This window comes from Elephas maximus, chromosome 22 (genome assembly GCF_024166365.1).
Source record: "Elephas maximus indicus isolate mEleMax1 chromosome 22, mEleMax1 primary haplotype, whole genome shotgun sequence".
Lineage (NCBI taxonomy): Eukaryota > Metazoa > Chordata > Mammalia > Proboscidea > Elephantidae > Elephas > Elephas maximus.
In genome coordinates, this window is record NC_064840.1 from 80,660,937 (window position 1) to 80,685,399 (window position 24,463).

A 24,463-nucleotide genomic window follows, 5' to 3' on the forward strand; every position below is an offset into this window, starting at 1 on the left:
AGGAGTGAGCTTGATTTTAGATAAATGCAAATTTGCATAGGATTACTTTCCCTGTGGGTGAGTTTAAACATATATGAAATTACAACATACTAATATAAAATAATGCAAATTTATCCATAAAATGTTGTTTAGAAGTGATTGGAACCCCTTGTCTGAAATTCTAAAATAATACCATAATGTTGCTATGAAAGCACACCACTTTTAAAAATACATACACCCTCTGCTCTCTTACTGACATGGTTAGGTTGAATCGACATGGAGGATGACCACATCAGATCACAAAATGGAGGGTGGGTAGATCATTCCATAACTGCCAAATTACATCATTCCATAATTGCCAAACCACTGAGAATCATGGCCCAGCCAAGAAGACACATAACCTTAACCATTACAGCCAGTATTACTGTCATCTTGCACCTCAGTGTTCATTACTGCCAGATGTACATTGTTAATGTGCAAAATAGTTGGATAGTAGATTTTTTATTAAATGTGAAATGTTAGATAACAAGATAGTCAATAAGGGAGGAATTAGTATATTAATATTGCTTTAAGAAGCCTAAGAAAGCATCATTGCTGTATGTACAAAAATGAAGTAAGAACCATTTCCTAAATATCTAATAAATAAAATTGGACTTAGCAGTCATCAAAGAGATGTATTACTACTTAAATACCCATGTGTCAATCACTAAGTTAAAAAAAGATCATTTAAATCAGCTCTTTGCTTTTAATCAAGTACATAATAAACTATCAAAGGGAAATGCAGTCCATTTTTCATCTAAAGTATCTAAACAATGTATAAAAAATATGTGAAGCACATTGTGTCTCCACTCTTCTTAAAATCTGTGCCCAGTGTAATATAAGGCAAGAAAGGAGCGAGAGGGAGACGTCAAATAATCCGTGTGTGTGATTCACCCATACGAGTGTTTTCTAGCAGTAGGCACAGTTTCCAGGGGTCTTGCAGCTCTGGAAGGGGGTCCCAAAAGGCCACAGGTCATTAACGAATTTGAAGGTAAGAGCAGCATTAGAATTCTTAAGGCTGTATGAAAGGCAGCATCCTTATTTTGAGAAATTTAAAAAATATCCTCAAGAAATAGCAGAAAGTATGGGTATATAGGTTCCCTGGTAGTGCAGTGCTTAAGAGCTCAGCTGCTAACCAAAAGGTCAGCAGTTCAAATCTGCCAGCTGCTCCTTGGAAACCCTATGAGGCAGTTCTACTCTCTCCTACAGGATCACTGTGAGTTGCAACCGACTCGACAGCACCAAACAACAACATAGGTATATCAGTAATTAGAAACGGAATATAATTTCTGGATTTCAACACTTTGACAAATGTCTCAGCTTTTTCAGTTAAGCTCATTAAAAAACCAAACCCATTGCTGTCAATTCAATTCTAACTGTGGTAGCCCTATAGGACAGAGTAGAACTGGCCCATAGGGTTTCCAAGGAGGGGCTGGTAGATTCAAATTGTCAGCCTTTTGGTTAGCAGCCGAGCTCTTAACCACTGCATCACCAGGGCTCCAGGCTCATTATTGAACTGTTAATAAAGACCAATTTTCCATTTATTTTATCTATGTCCCAGAATACAGAAATTGTTTAACCCAGAGATTTCTCAACTTTTGTGATTCTCAGTGCCCTTTAATTTTTCATAACCCCCCTAAAAAAAAAAAAAGTTGTCATCAAGTGTACTTCAACTCATAGCAACCCCATGTGTTAGATTAGAACTGCTCCATAGGGTTTTCAGATCACCAGCCCTTTCTTCAGTGCTGCCAATGAGTGGGTTCAGTCAACGTTTAGATTAGTAGCCAAGTACAAACTGTGCCACCCACAAAAGAAATACCTAACAGATCTATTTATTAAGTAATTAGATGCAAACATCTTAATAAGCACTTATGTTCTATCAACTTAGTAGCCATATGACAAAATAATACACATAAATTAAAAGAAAACATATTTTTATTTCATTCTGAATAGCCACAATTACTTACTAAGGGGATGTGTGTACCTGTCGGGCAATGCACAGCTTCTTAGACCTTGGAATTAGATTGTACGTTGGCAGTCTCCTTTCCTGGTCCAAAGTGATTTTCGCAGGTACTAGCCCTTTATCACAGCAACTACCAAAAACCAAACTTTTCAAAGAAGTGATGTCATCAAAAGGAATATTGCACAATCTATTATGTTGGAGCTGGGAACCGCCTCAAGCTGGGGTCTACAGGGTTTTAAATCACTGTTTACCTCAAAAATGTAAAACACCACCCAACACCCCTGTGAATTCATTGAGTTGCCTGGGGCGCCTCAGTACACATGTGGGTATCTTGGGTTTAACCAGCGACCCTGGATCTCCTCCTTCTGGAATTTTCCTTTTTATCTCTCTGTTTGTTTTCAGGTGTTCAGAATTAAAAAAAAAAAAAAAAAAAAAAAAACTAGAATATAGACTCTCTATTCAGTGATGTCAGTTTTCACTTTCAATGCCCTTGACTCCACACAACCCTTTGAAACCATCAACAACTGCCAGATACCACATATTCAATAAGATACTTGATCTTCTCAGACACGCTCATCCCTCACAGCTATTTTCAATTTGCAGAGTTTATTAAAATCTCTTTGGTGTCTCTTGTAAGTGTATCTTCAGTTATCAGTTTCTACCATTTGCATCTTTATCTTCTGGTTCTTAATTTATAGTCTTTGATTCATTTGACTTATTTCCTTTTAATGTTGTTTCAAGTTATTTTTGTGTTGTTACCCGAATTAGGAAATTGTTACTTTAAGCATGTATTTTAGAAATTGTATTTTGATATGAGAACCAATTTATCAATTTTGAGGTCTATGTACCTTACTATTTGTGATTTTTACCAATAATTTATTCAAATCAAACTTCCGAGAATCTTTATTAATCTAATTTCCTTCATGTCTAAGAAACGAAAATAGATACTTTCCCTATGAAATAGAGGAAAAAATCTGGAATAGCATGTGGTAATATATAATGACTGTGTTTCCATATTGGTGATTATATTATTTGTCTTTTTTTGTCATGACTTTCAAAAAGAATTAAATTTTAGTTGTTTTGACTCCAGGGGAATGAGCAAAGCTATTTATTGCACATGCCATATGACACAGGAATGTGGGAATGGAATAGAATCCATTCGTAAATAGAACACGAACCTTCCAAATTTAGAAGTCTTGTTCCTCTAAACTTCTCACAGCACATTAAGGTGGCTTATGCATCCTCACTTATTTTACTTCATGTTGTGATTTGCTTAAGTGTAAATATATGGATTTCAGTACACATGTCATTCAAATGTATAAAAACAAATCATTTTTTAAATGGTCATTTTAATATACCATAATTTCAATGCTGTCTTCAATATCAATTTGGGCCAATTATTTCTATAATTAATAATAACTGTGGGAAGACATGAAATTTCCATAATGTTGTGTGTTCCCTTATGAGCCCTATATGTCAAATGCATTGTGCCTAGATCAGCTAGTAACTAACCTCGAGCTATTTTCAGGAATCATAATAGCTAGAATATGGTAAAACCTAAACAATAGATGTGAAAGTATATCATACTGTAAGTCTTAATCCTGACAAACAGAGTAGCCGTAACCACAAAAGCTAGCCACGTGGCTTATAGATTTGATGTGAATTAAATTTAAATGGTATAAACAAAGTTGAGTTCTGTGCTTGTGTCTTCGTTAAAGAAGAAGCATAAAATGTTGACTATAAAATCTTCTGCTGTTTTATTAGCACTGGGATCTATTTCTAAGGCAGGCCCCTGGTTTTTCCTTTTGTTTGGTTTAGTTTGAGGGTGGGGGTTAGATTTGCAGATGTTCTCCACGGTTACTAATCCTGACTTCATCTTCCTCGTGGACACCCAGCACGTTTCACTTAAACCGCATGACGTTGCATGTGCTTTCTCCCTTGCCTCGGCCTCTGCTATGTCATGTTTTTGCTTCCAGATAGCGGTGGGTGTGCTCGCAAACGCGCTGCCATGTCCGTCACGTTAACATCTGTGAAGAGAGTTCAGAGTTCTCCAAACCTATTGGCTGCAGGTATAACATCACCAACTAGTGGAACGCGATGGGCGAATGGCTTTACCTGACCTTTATCTCTTTCCAGGATTATCTTGTTTGGATGATTAAAGTGGTTGTAAATAGCTTTCTAATGCCCCACAAGGTCTTGTTTTTCCCATCCCAGTAATAGCTCCTATCCCCTCTGAATGTTTTTGTCCTAAAAATAAAAATCCAAAAGAAACTGATATCTTGTAGAAAACATTTTAAAAATCTAATTAAAAACAACAGTCACCTGCCAAAAATGTGTTGAGTAATTACTAGTGTTGAAAACTATCGAAGTTTCCATTATCTCATGAACTAAAGAAACATACTATTTAGTTATGATAACTCACAGATTCTTTTGTTGTTTTTTACCTAAAAGCTGGGGGGAGGGAAGCAGATAGGAGGTTAGGGAGAAGAATTGGCAGGAAATCGAATCTTTGTTAATTTACTTCTTCCTCAAACACTGCAAACAGAATGATAGATTATTTGTTTTGAACAAGACCTTAACCTTCCTTAGTCCAATCAGCAGACTCATGTAATATATATTTTTAAGCATATCAAAATCTTGACCAATTAAGATTAATCCACAGGTATAAATATACTCTATAAAGTAATTTCAGCATCCACGAGGGTGGCCGTCTGTATAATAAATGCCTCTCATAACTACCAGATGGCTCAGGCTTGCCTAAGCCTGAAGGCAGGATCTGCACTGACAGTGGGATGCCACTGGGAACCCAGTAACCCCATTGTCTCCAGACCCTGAAATATTCCTAAATCTTTTGGTTGACTGGTTGGTTGGTTGGTTGGTTGGTTGGTTGGTTGGTTGGTTGGTTGGTTGGTTGGTTGGTTGGTTGGTTGGTTGGTTGGTTGGTTGGTTGGTTGGTTGGTTGGTTGGTTGGTTGGTTGGTTGGTTGGTTGGTTGGTTGGTTGGTGGCTGGTTGGTGGCTAGTTGGTGGCTGGTTGGTGGCTGGTTGGCTGGTTTGAGGGTTCCTTGGTTTTTATTTATCATTTTAGTGGGGTTTGGGAGCAGAAGTGGGAAAGGGATGGAGAGTATTTAAATAATTTTAACTCTCCGTGTGTTCATCACTGTGTCCTTCACACACACACATTCAGTAGCTGATTAAATCCTCAGGTGTCATTGGCTTTAAGGCCACTTGATCTTACACTGCCAAGCCTTGTTGGGGAACAAACAAGCTTCTGTGTAGAGAATCCCACTCTGCCCACCACCTCCAATCTACAAGTGATTTCAATTTCCAAACTTAAATACCAGGCCAGGGGCCTCCATGAAATATTAAAGACAACAAACAAGTTGCATTTTAATGTATACAGTGTGATATCAATTTGATTAAAAACAATATATATATGTGTATGTATGTGTGTATGTATGTGTATGCAAGTGTTTTCTAATGAAAAAAAAGTTAGAAAGATTACAACTGTTGTTAACATTGGATGCCACAGGGAAACGAGAATGAAGGAAAGTAAGAAAGTAAATAGAGTCCAGGGGCATCACCTACTTGGAAACCACTGACGTTTAAGCAAGTGTAGCCCTAGCCTAAACGACTGGGATGTGAACCACTAATGCACATGCCAGGGAATGTGGCAGTGCTTCAACAATGCCACATGGTTACTATTTATAGAAGCAAGCACAGTATTAGATGGAACCATAAGAGATAGCTATTTTGGAAGGTCGACTTTGGCTGAGTATCAGCAATTTCGTATTATTCAACTTAATAGAAAATATTTAATGCTTTGGAATTAAAATAGTAGAAAAGATTTAATACTTCAAGAATATGAAATTATCTTCAGTAATAAGAATACTTGGTGGCTCTGGGCCATTTTAAACTTTACATCAGAAGAGTAATAAGATTTCTAGAGTACGAAATTAATTCCCCTGAAGTTTGAGTTTAATTGTTATTTAAAAAGACAGATCTTTTTTATCAATCTGACACATAAGGTATGATCTATTTTTCAAAGATGTTTTAACTGTGTTTTAAGGAAGAGATTAGCCTCTTTTTTGCCTAATAGTAGCTTTCATTAGAACTTATTTGACATGGTGTCTTCATGTGAATCAAAATGGAATTCATAATGGAATTCAGTAGATGTCAGTAGAATACAGCTGCCTTCACATAAAACTTAGACTACCTCCACAAAGGTTCCAAGCCATGGACAAGACTCCCCTGTGAACCTCAGACGCTCCCACACGCCCCCCTAAAATCAGAGAGTCATTATGAATCACCAGTCATCAACCTTTTTCCTCCTAAACCAGACTATCTTTCTCTTTTTCTTTTTACAATAGACAATTCATCTTGACACCACTGGTGTTTTAAACCTAAGCTAGAACCCAAACTTTGACTGTGGAGAAACAATAAGCCTTTTCTAAGTACATTTTATTTCATCAAAAACACTTGGCTATCTAAGTAACATTGATAAGTATAGTGTGTTCCACTGACAACCACTCCTGCAAGAGACAGGGTCCTGTCAACACCTCCTGTGTGCTTTATATCCTTAGGAAAATTTGTCTGTCTGTTTGAACCTCAGCTTGCCTTTCTTAAAAAAAAAAAAAAGGATTTGTCACTTTCCTACCTCGCTGGGCATTTAATTTCCCAAACTCATAGGGACTTGTAAGAATTAAATGAGAGTAAATGAAAAAAATAAATGAAAAGGCTTTGTCACAGTGCTTAGAAACACAGTAGGTGCTCAATTAGTTGACTTGAATTTAATTAATATGTTTAAATTAATTCTCGTAAACCTCTTGATCCCTCTAAAGAAAGGAGTTGTAAGAATGAATTAAAATCATCATAAAATTCAAGACACTATAGTTTATAGTGTCAATATATCACATAAGGTAAGAGGAATTTAAATAATGCCTGAGAGGAGCTGTGGCTTTTAGGTTTCACAAACACAGCCACAGAAAGGACATTGTGTTGAAGCCCTAAAGCTGGGAGGACATCTGAGGGTGTTTAGTCCGACCCCAGACCCCAAGCTGGAATGTCTTGAACAATTTCCCTAACAGGTGCCCACCAGCTTTCTCCCTAGGCACAGGGAGTGCTCCTGGTATTAGTAAAGAGCCTTTGTGGTTCTTAATTTTTCTTAATTCTCAAGGACCCTTTTTATATTCACGTGCAAAACAGCCTGAGGGCCGATAAGCCTGTCCCATTTAATCATTCATAAGTTTCCAGAGAAGCCATGACTATCTACTAAACAACAGTTGGAGTTAAGGACTCTGATCTTGAGAATCCTAGCCTTGTTTTTTCACATGTGAATGATCTCAAGTAATATTCAAAAGATTTGGCAAAACCATTTTCCCCATGCATCTGCCAAATAATTTACTGTTTTTTAAACCTATGTTCTCTTAAACCTGTCTGTCAGTTTTTTGTACTGTGGTGGCTTGCATGCTGCTATGATGCTGGAAACTATGCAACCGGCATTTCAAATAACAGAAGGGTCACCAGTGGTCAACAGGTTTCAGTGGAGCTTCCAGACTAAGACAGACTAAGAAGGACTTGGCAATCTGCTTCCAAAAAAGCAAATCAGCCAGTGAAAACATTATAGATAGCAGCAGAACATTGCCTGATATACTGCCAGAAGATGAGCCCCTCAGACTGAAAGACATTCAAAATACGACTGGGAAGAGCTGCTTCCTCAAAGTAGAGTCGACCTTAATGATGGGGATGGAGTCAAGCTTTCGGGACCTTCATTTGCTGATGTGGCATAACTCAAAAACAAGAAACAGCTGCAAACATTCACTGATAATCAGAATGTGGTGTACAAAGTATGAATCTAGGAAAATAGGAAGTCTTTAAAAAATGAAACGGAACACATAAAGATCAATATTCTAGGCATTAGGGAGCCCTGGTGGCCCAGAGGTTAAGGGCTAGGGCTGCTAACCAAAAGGTTGGTAGTTTGAATCCATTGGCTGCTCCTTGGAAACCCTGTGGGGCAGTTCTGCTCTGTCCTGTAGGGTTGCTATGAGCAGAAATTGACTCAATGGCAATGGGTTAGGGAGCTGAAATGAACTGGTATTGGCCATTTTGAATTGGACAATTATATGGTTTATATGCCAGGAATGGCAAATTGAAGGGGAATGGTTTTGCAATTATCGTCAAAAAGAATATTCCAAGATCTATCCTTAAGTACAATACTATCAGTGATAGGATAATATCCATGTGCTTACAATGAAGACTAGTTAATAGACTGTTAATTCAAATTTATGCACTAATCACTAATGCCAAAGATGAAAAAATTGAAGGTTTTTACCAACTTCTGCAGTCTGAAATTGATCAAATATGCAATCAAGATGCACTGATAATTACTGGTGATTTGTATGTGAAAGTTGGAAACAAAGAAGAAAATATGGCTCTAGTGATGGAAACAACACTGGAGATCCCATGATAGAATTTTATAAGACCAATGTGTATTCATTGGAAACATCTTTTTGTGACACCATAAATGACAGCTGTACACATGGAACTCACAGAAATCAAATCAACTACATCTGCGGAAATAGATGATAGAGGATCTCAACATCATCAGTCAGAACAAGGTCAGAGGCTGACTGTGGAACAGACCATCAATTGCTCATATGCAATTTCAAGTTGAAGCTGAAGAAAATTAAAACAAGTCCACGAGAACCAAAGTACAACTTGAGTATATCCCACCTAAATTTAGAGACCATCTCAAGAATAGATTGGACACATTGAATACCAATGATCAAAGACCAGAAGAGTTGTGGAATGACACCAAGGACACCACACATGAAGAAAGTGAAAGGTCATTAAAAAGACAGGAAAGAAAGAAAAGACTAAAATGGATGTCAGAAAAGACTCTGAAATTTGCTCTTGAATGAATAGTAACTAAAGCAAATGGAAGAAATGAACCAGAAGGGCTAAACAGAAGATTTCAAAGGGCAGCTGGAGAACACAAACTAAGGTATTATAATAAAATGTAACCTGGAGTTAGAAAACCAAAAAGGAAGAACATGCTATGTATGCTCAGCATTTCTCAGGCTGACAGAACTGAAGTAAAAAAGCCTTAAGTTGCAATACTGAAGGATTCTATGGGCAAAAATTGAACAACACAGGAAACATCAAACCAAGAATGAAAGAATACACAGAGTCACCATACCAAAAAGAATTGGTTGATATTCAACCATTTCAAGAGGTAGAATGTCATCAAGAACCTATGGCACAGAAGGAAGAAGTCCAAGCTACACTGAAGGTACTGGTGAAAGACAAGGCTTCAGGAGTAGGTGGAATACCAGCTGAGATGCTTCAGCAAATGGATGCCGCACTGGAAGCACTTATCTACTCCAAGACATCTGGACGACAGCTACCTGGCCAACCAGCTGGAAGAGATCCATACTCATGTCAGTTCCAAAGGAAGGTAATTCAATGGAATGCAGAAATTGTCAAACAATATCATTAATATCACATGCAAGCAAATTTTTGCTGAAGATAATTCAAAAGCAACTACAGTGATACATCAAGAGGGAACTGCCAAGCTGTATTCCAAAGACGACATGGCATGAGGGTTATCATTGCTGCTGTCAGATGGATCCTGGCTGAAAGCAGAGGATACCAGAAAGTTGGCTACCTGTGTTTTATTGACTATACAAAGGCATTTGACTGTGTGGATCATAACAACTTATGGATAACAATGTGAAGAATGGGAACTCCAAAACATTTCATTGTCCTCATGCAGAGCCTGTACATAGACCAAGAGGCAGTCATTTGAACATAACAAGGGAATACTTCGTGGTTAAAATCAGGAAAGGCGTGCATCGGGATTATATTCCTTCACCACACTTATTCAATCTGTACGCTGAGCAAATAGTTCAAAAACTGGTGTAAATGAAGAAGAACACAGCATCAGTATTGAGGAAGACTCCTTAACAACCATAATATGCAGATGACACAACTTTGCTTGTTGAAAATAAAGAGGACTTGAAGCACTTACTGATGGAGATCAAAGACTACAGCCTTCAGTACGGATTGCACCTCAACATAAAGAAAACAAAAATCCTCACAACTGGACCAATAAGCAAAATTATGATAAATGGAGAAAATATTGAAGTTGTCAAGGATTTCATTTTACTTGAATCAATAATCAATGCCTATGGACACAGCAGTCAAGAAATCAAACAACATATTGCGGCAATGGGTACATGAGTGCAAAAGCTGGACAATGCAAAAGCCAGACCGAAGACTCGATGCATTTGAATAATGGCGTGGGTGGGGAATACTGAATATGCCATGGACGGCCAGAAGGGTAAGCAAGTCTGTCTTGGAAGAACTACAGCCAGAATGTTCCTTAGAAGTGAAGATGGCCAGACTTCATCTCACTTACTTTGGACATGTTATCGGGGGAGACCAATCTCTAGAGAAGGACACCCTACTAGGCAAAGTAGAGGGTGAGCATAAGAGAGGAAGACCCTCAACGAGATGGACTGATGCGGTTTCTGCAACAATGGGCTCGAGCACAGCAACTTTTGTGAGGACGGCGCAGTGTTTCCTTCTGTTAGACATGGGGTCGCTATGAGTCAGAACCAACTCAACAGCACCTGACAACAAACAACAACAACATAGTCTCTTCACTTGGCATGGATCCAGGATGCTTGCGTTGCCTGCTGCAAACCACGCTTGTCCTCCCTTCCCTAAGAACAGGACGGTGGCAGACAGTATCCACACGGGAAGGCATCTACCCTTCATACCCGTTGCCACTGAGCTGGCTCTGTTCTGTGTGCTGGACCTCATGTGTGTCAGAGTAGAACTGTGCTAGACTGGGTTTTCAGTGGCTGGTTTTTTGGGCATAGATTGCCAGACCTGTCTTCGGGGATACTTCTGGGTAGAATCAAAACTCCAGCCTTTCAGTTAGCAGCTGAGCGTGTCCACTGTTTGTACCACCCAATGCCTCTGAAGAACCTCAATAAAATAGGGTATCAGGACTGAGGGTTTAAAATATCTGTAATTGGATTTTTTTTAACTGAAATGGTGTGCACTTGAGCACCCTTTGAAGACCACCCACTTAAAAGCAGCCTTTAATCATTAATGTAAGCGTCATTAAGATCTTGGTGTATCCTGTAGTTTTAATCCATGACCCTTTTTTCTCATTTCTCTTGGTCCTGCACACTCATGTCGACTGTGCTCAGAGAGACCCCTCAGTGGCTCACAGTTACTAATATCACGTCTTGTAGCGGAGATCCAGTTTCATTTGGAAATCCCCGGGCCCAATATCCAGGGAGAGGCCGACAGCTGACCCTAAAGTAGTTGTCCTCTGATTCTCCTAAGCCAAAAAAAAAAAAAAAAATCACTGCTGTTGAGTCGATTCTGACTCACAGCGACCCCATACAGTTTCCAAGCTGTAAGTCTTTACAGAAGCAGACTGCCACGTCATTCACTGATTAACATTTATTGTTGTTCCGTAATCCCCAGTGTGGTCACCAATGTGAATATCATTAAAGGAAGTTTATCTCAAGCATCCTTGAAGTCTTCTCCATACACCTTTGTGTTCCTTCCAGCATCCAGTCCTTGAACCTCCAGGCACTGGGTGTCCTGCACATACTCACACACCCTTCTTTTTCCTCTCAGTTTTATCAAACCGAGAATAAGATAACCTCCTTGTTCACAGGCAAATAATTACAATATAAATAGTAATTGTTGTTCATGCTGTTTCCTTTTTCATTTCCATTACCACAATTCTCAAAATTTGCTCCTTGTCCTGTGAGGGTACCCTAAGTGTTAATAAGTGACTCTAGGGTCCTATCCTAAGTTAAGGCTTTGTGATTCTAGGTGAAGATGACCACGTGATAGGGTAGAATCAAGCGATACAAATTGTTTACCTTGAAATGTGTGTAAGTGGATTCTTGAATGTTTAGTTCCAGTAAAACTGGTAGGAAATATTTATTGAACCACTTTCCAAGTACATTGTCAAAAGCAATTTATTAGTACTGAAATTTATTTTCTACAGCCTACTAGCTATAAGGCAACGAATCTATTGTATCAACTCTTTCATATTTAAACATAAAATTATTTTAATGGGATAAGAAGAAAATTCAAATTAGCGAATGGCTTGAAAATATTATGTAATATGGTGAACACATTTGCACTTTCCTATAGCAAAAATAAATAAATAAACTATAAAAAAAAATTAACCTCTATTTGGAAACCCTGGTGGCATAGTGGTTAAGAGCTATGGCTGCTGACCAAACGGTTGGCAGTTCAAATCCACCAGTCGCTCCTCGAAAATGCTGTGGGGCAGTTCTACTCTGTTCTGTAGGGTCGCCATGAGTCAGAATCGACTCGACGGCAATGGGTTTTTATCTAACACGGGAGTTAAATGTGGTCTTAACAGCAGGCACTGAAAACTCAGATCTGGTGGTTTGATTTAATGACAGGAGACACGTCCCTTGTTTTTAAACTAGATCCCTTTTAATCCTTTAATCTGATATTTAGAAATTCATGTACCCAGAACAGGCAATAATAAGATGAAAATTACCTGGTTGCATTATTATTGACAGGAAAAATCAGTGCATAATTTGTGAGTGTTAATTACACATTATAGATATTTAATGAAAGATGCTTTAACTGAACTAAAGATAAATGCGCAAGCCTCCCGTTAGTGTATCTGACATACCAAGAGTTTTAGAAATGAGATAAGTTTGCAAAAAAATATGTATATATTCAGTTTTTTTTTTTTCTCAAATGGTTTTTACTCGATTGCCTATTTATTTTACCCTACTATTAATTTCAACGTTTCTTTTTTCTTTTAGGGCGTGATTCTCATTCACCAGACTCAGGTACAGAAAAACTGTTCCAAATCACTAAGATGTTTTTGTGGGGTTTTTTTAAAATGTATTCATAACTACATATTTTACCTCACCTTAAATTTAGAATTCCTCTATAGTTAAACGTATTAAATTAAATTTCTAGAAATAAAACTTCAATTTTGTAAATAAAAATAAATTTTATTTAAAATCTTATAAGTGAATGTAGATATTTTTGTATCCAATTTGTTTTCCCTTAATAAAAGCTTGGAGATCTTACAATGATCGAAACCAAGAGACACTGAACGGAGATGCTACGTATTCCTCTCTTGCAGCAAAAGGTTTCAGAAGCGTTCGCCCGAACCTGCAAGACAAAAGGTCGCCCATCCAGGTAACCCTGCACACTCTTGTCTACTGTCTGTCTTTCAAGATTGATTGCAAGAGCACTGCTTTAGCGCCTCTTGGCTAGTAACACGTGCACACTTTGATAGTTTTTGCTCTTAGTGAATCTCTGCTTTTGTCTTTGTTTTGTTGGTCAAAGTTGTATATACAACACTGAGGAAAAATTTTAATTTAAAAAAAGTTTTCTTTTTTTCTGATTGATTAATCTCATAAAACTAGGTCAGTTTCTCACGAAATGCTAGCCATATATATACCTTAAGTTTTAAAAAATATGCCAAGAGAACATGTGTTCACTTATTAAAATGATTTCCCAGAATGAAGATGGAGACAAACTTTATAATATATTCTCTATAAAAAAAAAAAGGTTTGTTTGTTTGTTTTTTTTCTGATGGCAACTGCTGAGGATAAATTAAACTGTATCCTAAAAGAAATGAAAAACCATCATTCCATTTAGCCAACAAAATGTGTACCATAGTGAGAAGATAGAACGTTGCTTCACCTTCTTTACGGGCAAGGTTGACACTGTTTTCTTGAATGACTAATGATGACTTTCTCTCTGTTTTTTTCTTCAACATTATTTCTTCCTCCGGATGCTTTTGGCAATCCAGGCACTCCTTCCACCACCCAGGAAAGAGAGTTTTTGTAACTCCTTGATAACCAGCCACACAAAGGGTGACATTTTAGACCGATCACTAACTAACACACAAACGCCCTCCTGTACAGAGTACTTTACTAACCAAAAGCCTGTTCACAGAACTATGTATTCTAACGACGATCCCAGCCAGACAGTTGTATATTCCGAAGAATCTAACACAACCGTGTCATACACACAAAAAATCACTAGTCCACTGCCAACAGCTTCCAGCACAGGTCCCCCACCACTTGCTGACGTCAGAACCCCATTTCTGCAAGAGAACTACATGCAAGATTCTCAGACTCGGAGAATTTCTACCTTGAAACTAACCCATAGCCCGGATCTAGCTAGTAGCAGCCCCTTCAATCCATCACAGCTTTCCAAATCGGCTGAAGTGCCATCATTTCCCAGAAGGCCTTTCCCACCGCCCCCTGACACGGTGCCTGAGACACACACAGCATCTCTTTCCATTCAGATCGCTCCCCTTTCAGGACAGGGTTCTGAAGGCCGCAGACAGCTCCCTGACCTTTCTCCAGAGACTGCAAAGATTCCTCTGCAGCAAGAGAGACAAAAATCCGCAGTTGCTGCAGCCTCGCAGCCCTCCGACGGCCGGGTGGTACCTTACACTTTCCAGTCTCTTCTTACAGGCCTGTTGGAGGGACCCTCACTAACTGCTTTGGTTTGGGCTTCTTATATAACTGAATGCTTTTTTAGAGTTTTGAAGCAGAAAAGGAAAGGAGAAAGAAACCATCTTCCAATTCGAAGGCCTATTAAATTCACCAGTAAATTTGGAGGTTTTTTTTTAATATGTAGATCTTTCATCTAGAAATCATCTTCTAAATGTTTCCTACTTTCTGGATGTTTATAAGCGAATAATTGATGGGTCAGTTTTCACAACACTGCAAGCCGCTTCAGTACTTAAAATACTTTTAGGTTTCAAAACATTATTTTTTGTGCCGGACTTTCTGGTACCGGCATTCGCTTTATTTGCGTGTCTAAAACTTCTTAAAATAATGGTCAGTTTTAATTCTTCTTGGTAGAAAACATTTATCTTCAAGCACTGTTTATTCTTTTGTAGCTTGATATTCATTTTCACTGAAACAATCAATTCCTACCTTTTGTTTAATTTGATGTTTCAGAAATCCTACTAATCCACCTTCAATACTCAGACTGTTGGGAAAAAAAGTTGGGAAGTAAACCTTTATTTCCACATTTGTAAAATTCTGTCATAGCACAAATCTTCTGACATTTATTAATCTGTTCAGGAGAAGAGAAATGCATTCCTCTTCTCAGCTCCTCCACAAAATCACGTCGTGTTAACAATACAAGTTTCAAGGACAAGTCGGAGATTTCCAGCCGAGCTTCATCACTGCCAGTGTGATGGGCTGCTGTCTGAACTTGTCTGTGAACCTGAGCCACAGAATGAGAATATTAACCCTTAATTCATAGGCTGCGGCAACACTGGGGGTACAGCGGAGACAAATCACTTAGGACAGAGCAAGCACTCAATAAACGGTAACCGTTAATACAAGGTACAATACCGCTAGCAAGAGCAGTTGTGGTAATACTGAAATCGCTACCGCCTAAAGAAATTTTTTTGTTTACTGCTATTTCCTGAAGTTGCATTGTTGAAGATCATCCAAAGCACATCCTTGAAGAGATTTTTAAACTTCATGGACAATCTTCAGCAGATACCTGACACCAAACACCCCCTCCACACATGTGCATGCACACACACAGGCACACACACACACACAAGCACATGCACACACACAAGCACACGCACACAGGCACGCACACATACGCACACACACAAGCACACGCACACAGGCACATAGGCACACAGGCACGCACACAAACATGCACACGCACACACACAGGCACACACACATACACATACACACAAGCACACAGGCACGCACACATACGCACACACACAAGCACATGCACACAGGCACATAGGCACACAGGCACGCACACACACAAGCACACACACATACAGGCATGCACACACAGGCACACACACAAGCACAGGCATGCACACACACAGGCACGCACACACACGTGCACGCAGGCACACACACAGGTGCACACACAGGCATGCACACGCACACAGGAATACAGGCATGCGCACACACACAGGCACACAGGCATGCACACACACGCCCACAGGCACACGCACAGGCACACACACTCAAGCACATGCACACACACACAGGCATGCACACACATGTGCACACAGGCACACACAGGCACACAGGCACATGCACACAGGTGCGTACACAGGCACACACACAGGCATGCACACACACGCACACAGGCACACAGGCACGCACACACAGGCACATAGGCACGCACACACAGGCACACCAGCATGCACACACACAGGCACACAGGCATGCACACACACACCCACAGGCACACGCACAGGCACACAGGCATGCACACACACACGCACACGAGGACACGCACGCAGGCATACACGCGCACAGGCACGCACACACACATGCACACACAAGCACACGCACACACACAAAGCCCAAACTTTAAGCACAGATGATTAAAAAAGCAAGTGTATAGGCGAAGACATGAAAAACATGCCACATTCACAGCTCAGTTTGCTCATCTAAAGTGGTTTATCGAGTTTGGTTTTTTCATGTTTGAAAATGTAAGTTGATAACTGTCCTTTTAGACAGTTTTGTCACTATCCAGGCTGACCAGAGACAGCTGGTTTAATTGTGCAATACCCAGAGAATTTGCGTGATTCAGAAGATAAGATTCGAGCTTCTGACACTCATTCAACAAACATTTTTGGGGCACCTGCAATATGCCAAGTACTATTCTGGTCACAGAGCTGGATTTGAAGCCATTGATACTTAAAATTTTGTGGTGGGGGGCTGTGGGGGAGACATTTAATTATATACATAAATATATAAATTACATACTTATACCAACAACAGAAGGAGCTATGTCAATGGAAGTAAAACCAGGCAGTGCTAGCAGGGACGTGGGGAGCAGCCTCCATCCTGAATAAGGTAGTCAAGTCCACCTCATTGCAAGACAGACAACTTTAAAGTGTGGAAGAACATTCTAGGCAGAGAGAACATCTTTAAATCTGAAGCATGCTGCTGCCATTCAGGACCACCGAGGAAGCCCCTGGGGAGGGGGTGGAAGGATACAAGGTAAAGGTAACAGGAGGCGAAGTCAAAGGTGGCAGAGGCAGACCACAGAAGCCCCTCAGGGTCACTGCAAAGATTCCAGCTTGTTACAGTAAAAAGAGAGTCATCAGGGGATTAGGCTTGACTTCTAACAGAATCACTGGCAGCTGAGTTGAGGACACACAACAGTGGGTCCAGGAGGAGAGCAGGCAAACCAGTCAGGCTGCTATTGCGATAACTCAGGGGGGAAATGACAGTGGCTCGAAGCAGTCTGGAAGCAGTGGAGGTGGTGAGAACTGATATGAACGTAATTTGAAAGGAGGGCAAACAGGACTTCCTGACAGATTGCATGTAGGATGTGAGGGAAGAGAATAGTCAAGGTTGACTCCAGTCTGCAGTTGGGAAGAATGAAATTGCCATCAGCTAAGACTGACAGCTGAGGGTAGAAGAGGTTTGGGGAAAGATCAGAGGTTGCATATGGGACATGTTAAGTTGAGATAGGAGTCCCTGGGTGATGAAAATGGTTAAGCACGTAGCTAGTAGCTGAAAAGTGGGCGGTGCGACCCACCCAGAGACACCGCGGAAGACAGGCCTTCTTCTCTAAGGCCACAGCCTTGAACACCCCATGGAACAGTTCTTCTCTGCACACACGGAGTTGTCATGAGTCCGAATAGACTCAACAGCAGCTGGCCACCACAAGGTCAAGGTGTCCACAGACAGCCATGTGGAGAGGTGGAGTATGCAGGTGGAGTTCCGCAGAGAAGTCTGGTTTGGAGATATGTGTTTGGAGTCATCAGCTTGTAGATGATTTTTGTGGCCACGAGAAGTGAGAGCGTTAAGGAAGTGAATACAGAGAAAAGAGGAGGCCCAAGGCCTGAGCCCTTGTGCTTCTCGACATTAAGAAGAGCAACCAGAAAAGGAGAAAGGAGCATCTGCTAAGGGAGGAGGAAATCCAGGAGAATATAGCGTCCTAGTCACCAAGGGGAGCCCTGGTGGCCCAGTGGTTAAAAAGCTCTGCTGCTAACCAGAAGGTCGGCAGTTGGAATCCACCAGCTGCTCCTTGGAAACCCTATGTGGCAGTTCTACTCTGTCCTACAGGGTCTCTCGGAGTTGAAGTCAACTCAATGGCAATGGATTTGGTTTGGGTTTGGTAAATACCAAGTGAGGAAAGTGTATCAAAGAGAAGGGACAGTCAACTGTGATAATACTGCTGATAGGCCAAGAGTAAGATGGATCTCAGATCTCCTGTTAGTAATACGGAGGTCATGGTGATTTCATAAGTGTTGAGGGGGAAGGACTCTCGCTTGGGGTGGGTTTAAGAAAGGCTGGCAGGAAAGCAATGGGACAGAGTTCTTTCAAGGTGTTATTAGCATAAAATCTCACCAACCCTGAGTCTCAGTTCCTTCATATGTAAAGTGGAGATGAAAATAGCATTCACCATATAGAGTTGCTATGAGATTTGAATAACGCATATAAAGAGCTTGTTGGCACAGTGCCTGCTACACGGTGGACCTCAGCATATGGTAGCCATTGTTATTTTAACATAATATCCTTTTCTAGATTAAGTATCTGATTGGAAAAGGGAAATATTTGTTATATTATGTACATATTATAGATAATGCTTTATTTTTATGTCTGATTTTTCATGGAATGGTCTTTTGCAGTGGTGACCTTTCCATTTTACGTACTTAAGCTCCACATTCTGGCAGGAAAGTTTAGTAAATGCCAAGAGCTATAAACAACACACTCGGAAACAGCCAAGTACCAGAGACAGATGAACAACTAGCCTCCCAAGAAGTTAGCAGACCCAAGAAACAAAAATTCTCTACACGGAGAAGCTAAAAGGAAATATCAGTCTTCTAGAAGTTTCATCTGCTTACTTTTTGTTGTTGTTAAGGCCTAACCATTACTTTAACTAAAAAGAAAACTGCAGCTTACCATTAGGGATTTTAATTTTGCCCATACTTGACCAATTAGTATTTCTTAAACTGAATATGTTTTGATTTACCTCCTACAAAATTACGTATGAGGAAACCATAAAATGAGGAAAGTTTCAGGAGCAATATCCTATTGCTAAAACCATCACATTGTTCTCAAGGTCAGATAAGTGGTGGTATAAACCAGACGCTTTGAAAAGACAGCAAAGAGCTACACCCAACCAGTTTGCTCTGGCATTTGTGAGTGCTGTGCCCTGTACTTCGGGGAGATAGACTTGACCCTTCTATTATGAATTGACGTAATCGATCATTTTCCAAAGCCTCCCTGACACAGCAGCTACTGCACAGGGGTTGGGGACTCAAAGGAGGTTTAGTACCACTGTCATGTAGAGGACAAAACAACATCCTCTCTCTTGCTCTGTGGGATCAACACATAGAAGATAAGGAAGGGAGAATAATGAACACATGTCAGCAGTGTGAGATAGAAAATGTGCAGAACTGCAGAGTACAGTTTCTGGACCCTTTCTGACCATAGTAGCCCGATCACTGATGTATTCTATTAGTGGGGCCACCTATGTCCCAGGACTTCTTTTCTGTGGGTTTGTTACACTGTTAGTTGACCAGGTCTTAGGCAACTTCTCCATTGGGCTAATGTTTGTTTGGTTTTTTTGCTTTGTTTTGTTTTTTGTTTTTCTGTGATTGAGGAGGATAGAATATTCAGGTGCACAGCATGAGTTTAGAAATCATCAAGGTCCCCTCTACATTACCCACCAGTCAATGGACACTCCGCCTTTTCTTGACTACCCTCAGGAATGGTGAGCTCAGTTACTTTATGAGGCAGCCGTGAAGCACTGGGATGATTCTCCAAGCTAATCATTAGAAAACATTTCTAATGTTGAGTCATAATCCGCCTTCCTTCCTGTCTGCATATTGATCCCATGGAGCCAAAAAGATGTCCTCTCCTTCTTCGTGATGTCCTTCATGTGACTGTTCCCCTCCCCACTGTGGTGTCTGCTTTGTGGAAAACATCCCCGTGCTTCCACGTGTCCTGACATTTAAAACAGCTCCTGTGGGCCACACAGCATACCAGGCACTGGGCTAAGCCTTTCGCTTGCATCCCCTCACTTAGTTTTCACAGACTCTAGGAGATGGGTTTTATTAATGTCTTTATTTACACATGAGGAGGCTGGGGTCAGAAGAGGTTAGACAGCTTGTCCAGTCTGACTTAACCAAAACCATTGCCATGGAGTCAATTCCAACTCATAGTGACCCTATAAGACAGAGTAGAACTGCCCCAAGGGGTTTCCAAGGCTGTAATCTTTGTGAGTTCAAATATAACAATGATTGTGATCATGGCGCAGGACCAGACAGTGTTCCTCTCTGTGGCACACAGGGTCACTATGAGTCAGAACCAACTCGACGGTAACTAACAACAACAACAATCTCTGTGGAAGCAGACTGCCACATCTTTCTCCCATGAGCGCCTGGTGGATTTGAACAACCAACCTTTTGGTTAGCGGCTGAGTGCTTAACTACTGCACCACAGGGCCCCAGCGGGAACATTAGTCCCCTGATTAGATACCACACCTCCACCAATGAATGCAAATCTGTGCAGTGTTTTAGACCACCCACCACCCAGGTGGTGATTAGGGATCATACAGCTGTGAAGACGCACGGTAAAAAGTGTCTTTATAACCAGGGTCTAAGGCCATCTTGTATCACTGAAATGCGGTGATACAGCCCAAAACCCAAAAAACCAAACCCAGTGCCATCGAGTCGATTCCGACTCATAGCGGCATGAACAGCCGACCACTCTCTCTCAGTTTTAGGGCCATGCCTTGTCTCTTCCCTCTGTGAGCCTGTTGTACACTCCTCTCTTAGCCTCTGCCCTCTCATTTCTTCGAGTTTCCTGTGGGTTCCCACAGCATTCTCTGGCTCCAATTATGCACGTCCTTGCAGCTGGGCCCCCCCAGCTATCTGACTGGGATGTTCCCAGCCATACGGTTCAAATTCCCTGGGAGGGCCGTGCCTAATTGACCTACCTCCGTTCACTTATTCCCCCTCCTAAACAATCAGCCTTGCCTACCCCATTTGGGGTCACCTGGTACCAACATGGTTGCCAGGTGCTTCCTCCCACCCTCAGGGGAGGCTGCCAGGGGAAGGCAGGTCATCCCAGGAGTGGAGGACAGGGGGAAATAACTGGGTTTGCATAACCTGCTTCCAGAGATTTTTTTTTTTTAATTACTATCGCCTCAACTTTTTTCCATTGAAATCTAGAAAACAAAAACTGTACCTCCTTTACATATCTGCATATGCTCCTTGGAGAACAAGGGAGAAGTTAACTCCCAGACAACAGTGCTGTGCCAAGCCACGTTAGAGCCCGAGGCAGAGGGGAAATATGTGACCCTATGTGTGTGTGTTTAAGCATTTTTAACCGTTACTTTTTCTAGACCATTTAAGTGGTTTAAAAAAGATTGGAGAATTGGAAAGTAGGCATGTTAAAACTCACAACGTTATTTTAAGTTTAAATATTTTGTTTACACCAAAACAGAATGTATTATAATTTTACTTCATCTTAGATTAATTAAAGATTATATAACATCATCATTGGTCAAAGGGAAATTGCCAAACATGGTGAATCTCTCAATTAAATAGGAGATAAGCAAGAACGTAGATTTTGGAAAAATTATTGATGAATTTTCGTCCATTAGATCCAGGATCACATTTTTCTCTGCGCCTCAGTCTCCAATATGGCTTGCACAGCACTGGTCTTTATGTAAATTTCTTTATATTTTGTTCTTTATGGATTTTTTTTGAATTGATTTCCGTTTTTCCCATATTGCATTAAAATAGCATGTATCTCAGTCATGAAGTTTCTGCTGTTCCCTCAAACCTATAGGCGAGGTTGGCGCCTCACTCACCCTCGCCAGGCCTGGCCCTGCCAGACCGTGCTCCCTGTGGCCACATCCCAGCTCTATACCGAGCCCTATCCAATTATCCTTAGCTGTACTCCTCCTCCCCTCCAGCTTTTACACTAGAGAGTCACAAACTGATGGCCTGAGGGGTTAGAACTACAGATCTGTTCTGTGTGTGGTTTCTAGGAATTAAAATAACTCGTAATTCAGCCACCTTTAGAGGGAGCCTGCTCTTCCAGTCCCCCACAGTGCCAGCGCTCCTTCTTGTCTCCTAAGCAGCCTGGTTTGCACTATTCGGTTACCTGCCTGGCCCATGGCAGGCACCTGAGCTTGCGATGCCTACATCCAAGATAATAAACTTCTTCCACTGCCGAAGCTCACCCTTCCTGAGTTCCCTTGGCCCTTAGTTCATCAGGGAATCCAACCTGGAGTTAGTGATCTCTTTCATCCTCGTGGCACAAATGGTAAAGCACTCAGCTGCTAACAGAAAGGTTGGCAGTTCAAGTCCACACAGAGGCCCCTTAGAAGGAAGGCTGATGATCTACCTCTGAAAGATTGTTGTTGTTGTTGTTGTTGTTAGGTGCCACTGAGTTGGTTCTGACTAATCGCGACCCTGTGCACAACAGAACAAAACACTGCGTGGTCCTGCGTGGTCCTCAGAATTGTTGCTGTGCTTGAGCCCATTGTTGCAGCCACCGTATCAATCCATCTCATTGAGGGTCTTCCTGTTTTTCTCTGACCCTCTGCTTTACCAAGTACAGCGCGACACACTGACAGACATGTCGGGGTCTGGAAGGTTACAGCCACTGGAAACCCTGTGGGGTGCAGTTCTACTCTGAAAACACACAGGGTTACCAAGAAGTCGAATCTACTCTACAGCAGCTGGTTTATTTTTTGTTTCTGTTTTCACCCACTAATGCTAGAGCTCTCCTTGTCATTCTGAATTGAGCTTGTCTGGACCAAGAGCCTCAGTGCCATTTGGAATAAGTAGGAGCTCTCTCTGCATGTATGAAGTACATGGAGGTCCGGGCACCGCGCCTTCCCTTTGTAGACCAGGCAGCAGCAAGCTGTCGTTTCTGGCTCCTCCCTCCCTTATATCTCAACAGCTGGGGAAAGTAAGAAAGAACTAAGATTTGGTGACTCTTGGTCCTTATTCAAACACCTTACCCTTACATGGTCTTGAAAAGAAGACACAATGGCTTTCTGCATCTATCTGCTTCAATAGGAAACAAAACTGTCCTTGTTCGAAGGTAACTTATCCTACTTCAGCCTAGTCCAGATTAAGAAAATACTTCTTTCTTCCCCTTTTCTCACTTTTCCTTGTACTCTTCTCACGTTTTTTTCGGGGGAGGCCTGTATAATGTGGTCCTGTCTCCTTGCATCTAAGAGGGCATCTTGTTAGTGTGGAGATCAGGGTCGTGTCACAGGAGCTCCAAGTATTCGAAGAAGCCCTTTACATCTTTATGGGAAGATACGCCAAAGCTTTGTGTGGGTGACGGATAGGCTACTGTATCATTCTCTTTTTTGAGCTTCATCTGCAGAAGTTTAAGAGTGACATGACTCACCAACCAAGAGGCATTACGCCTGTTAACTACAGGCACACACATACATATTACACTCAAAATTATGGGCCTATAAGGAGGTGGCAAGAGAAATTCAAAAGACGAAATAGTTCTGTTGTCTGTAGGATACTCTTTTTGAAAGGACAAGTGAACAGATTAAGATCATTGCCAGGCACAATGCTGTATAAACAAACATAATCATATCACCCATGACTCTGGTGATTTTAGAGAGAAATATGCATTAGCTTTTGAAATGTGTCCGGTCCAAGGATATAGGCAAGCCCGTCCAGTGAGTGTTACAGTCATTCAATTTCTTTCCTTTGAATTTTAAGGAAGAACTCCTTTGAGCAGGTAACACAAATCCATTAGCATGATTTCCATCATTTAACAGAATTTTCACTTAGCAAAACTAGAAAGAGATTAAACCTATATGGAAACTTCTTAAGCGAAACTGCCTCGTTGTTAAGAAATTCCATTCACCCAACCCAAGGCTGCATCCTACTGACTTCCATTCAGACTTGTAGCAGAATTCTGACATATTAAGTTGTAATTATTATAGTGTCAAATTATGGTGGTTTGACCTCTAACAAGATCTCCAAACATTATAAGCATCTACTAATAAAAAATATATTCCTGTTAAACATTTTAAGTTCTGGGTAACTAATATTTTTGTCAATTAATTCTAGAGATTTTTTAAACCATATATAGTAAAGTTCACATTTAAAATGAGTGTGTTTTCCTTTTTTAAACTTACTAAATAAGGAAATATCTCTTTCACCCAGGATTGTAACTACCTAACCTATTAAATTAAGTATGCACTTTAGAGCATCCATGAACCCCTAAAGTTGTATGTAGAATTTTATGTGCATATGAATTTGTGCGTTTTTCCTAAGAGAAGATCAATAGCTATCATCCAGAAAGCCTTTTTATAGGTAGGATTTTTTAATATATATATATACCCTCAATTAAAAGTCTGAAGAAAAATTTTAATTAAGGCTTTTCATGAGACCAGCAGCACGGATGATGTCAGCTGTATACAAA

The 24,463-nt window shown here is 40.7% G+C and overlaps 1 protein-coding gene across 18 annotated transcripts in view; it reads left to right on the forward strand.

The window, feature by feature from the left end:
- SORBS2 (sorbin and SH3 domain containing 2) overlaps window positions 1-24,463 on the forward strand; it is a 200,995-nt gene that overhangs the window by 99,571 nt on the left and 76,961 nt on the right. For 10 of the 18 annotated variants that reach the window (XM_049866910.1, XM_049866909.1, XM_049866915.1 and 7 more), the window contains 3 exons: window positions 3,958-4,050; window positions 12,821-12,847; window positions 13,081-13,205. In XM_049866910.1, the coding sequence (XP_049722867.1) occupies window positions 3,958-4,050; window positions 12,821-12,847; window positions 13,081-13,205 (245 nt within the window). The remainder of the gene's footprint in view (window positions 1-3,957; window positions 4,051-12,820; window positions 12,848-13,080; window positions 13,206-24,463) is intronic. The other 8 variants (XM_049866906.1, XM_049866912.1, XM_049866914.1 and 5 more) reach the window with 3 other exon arrangements.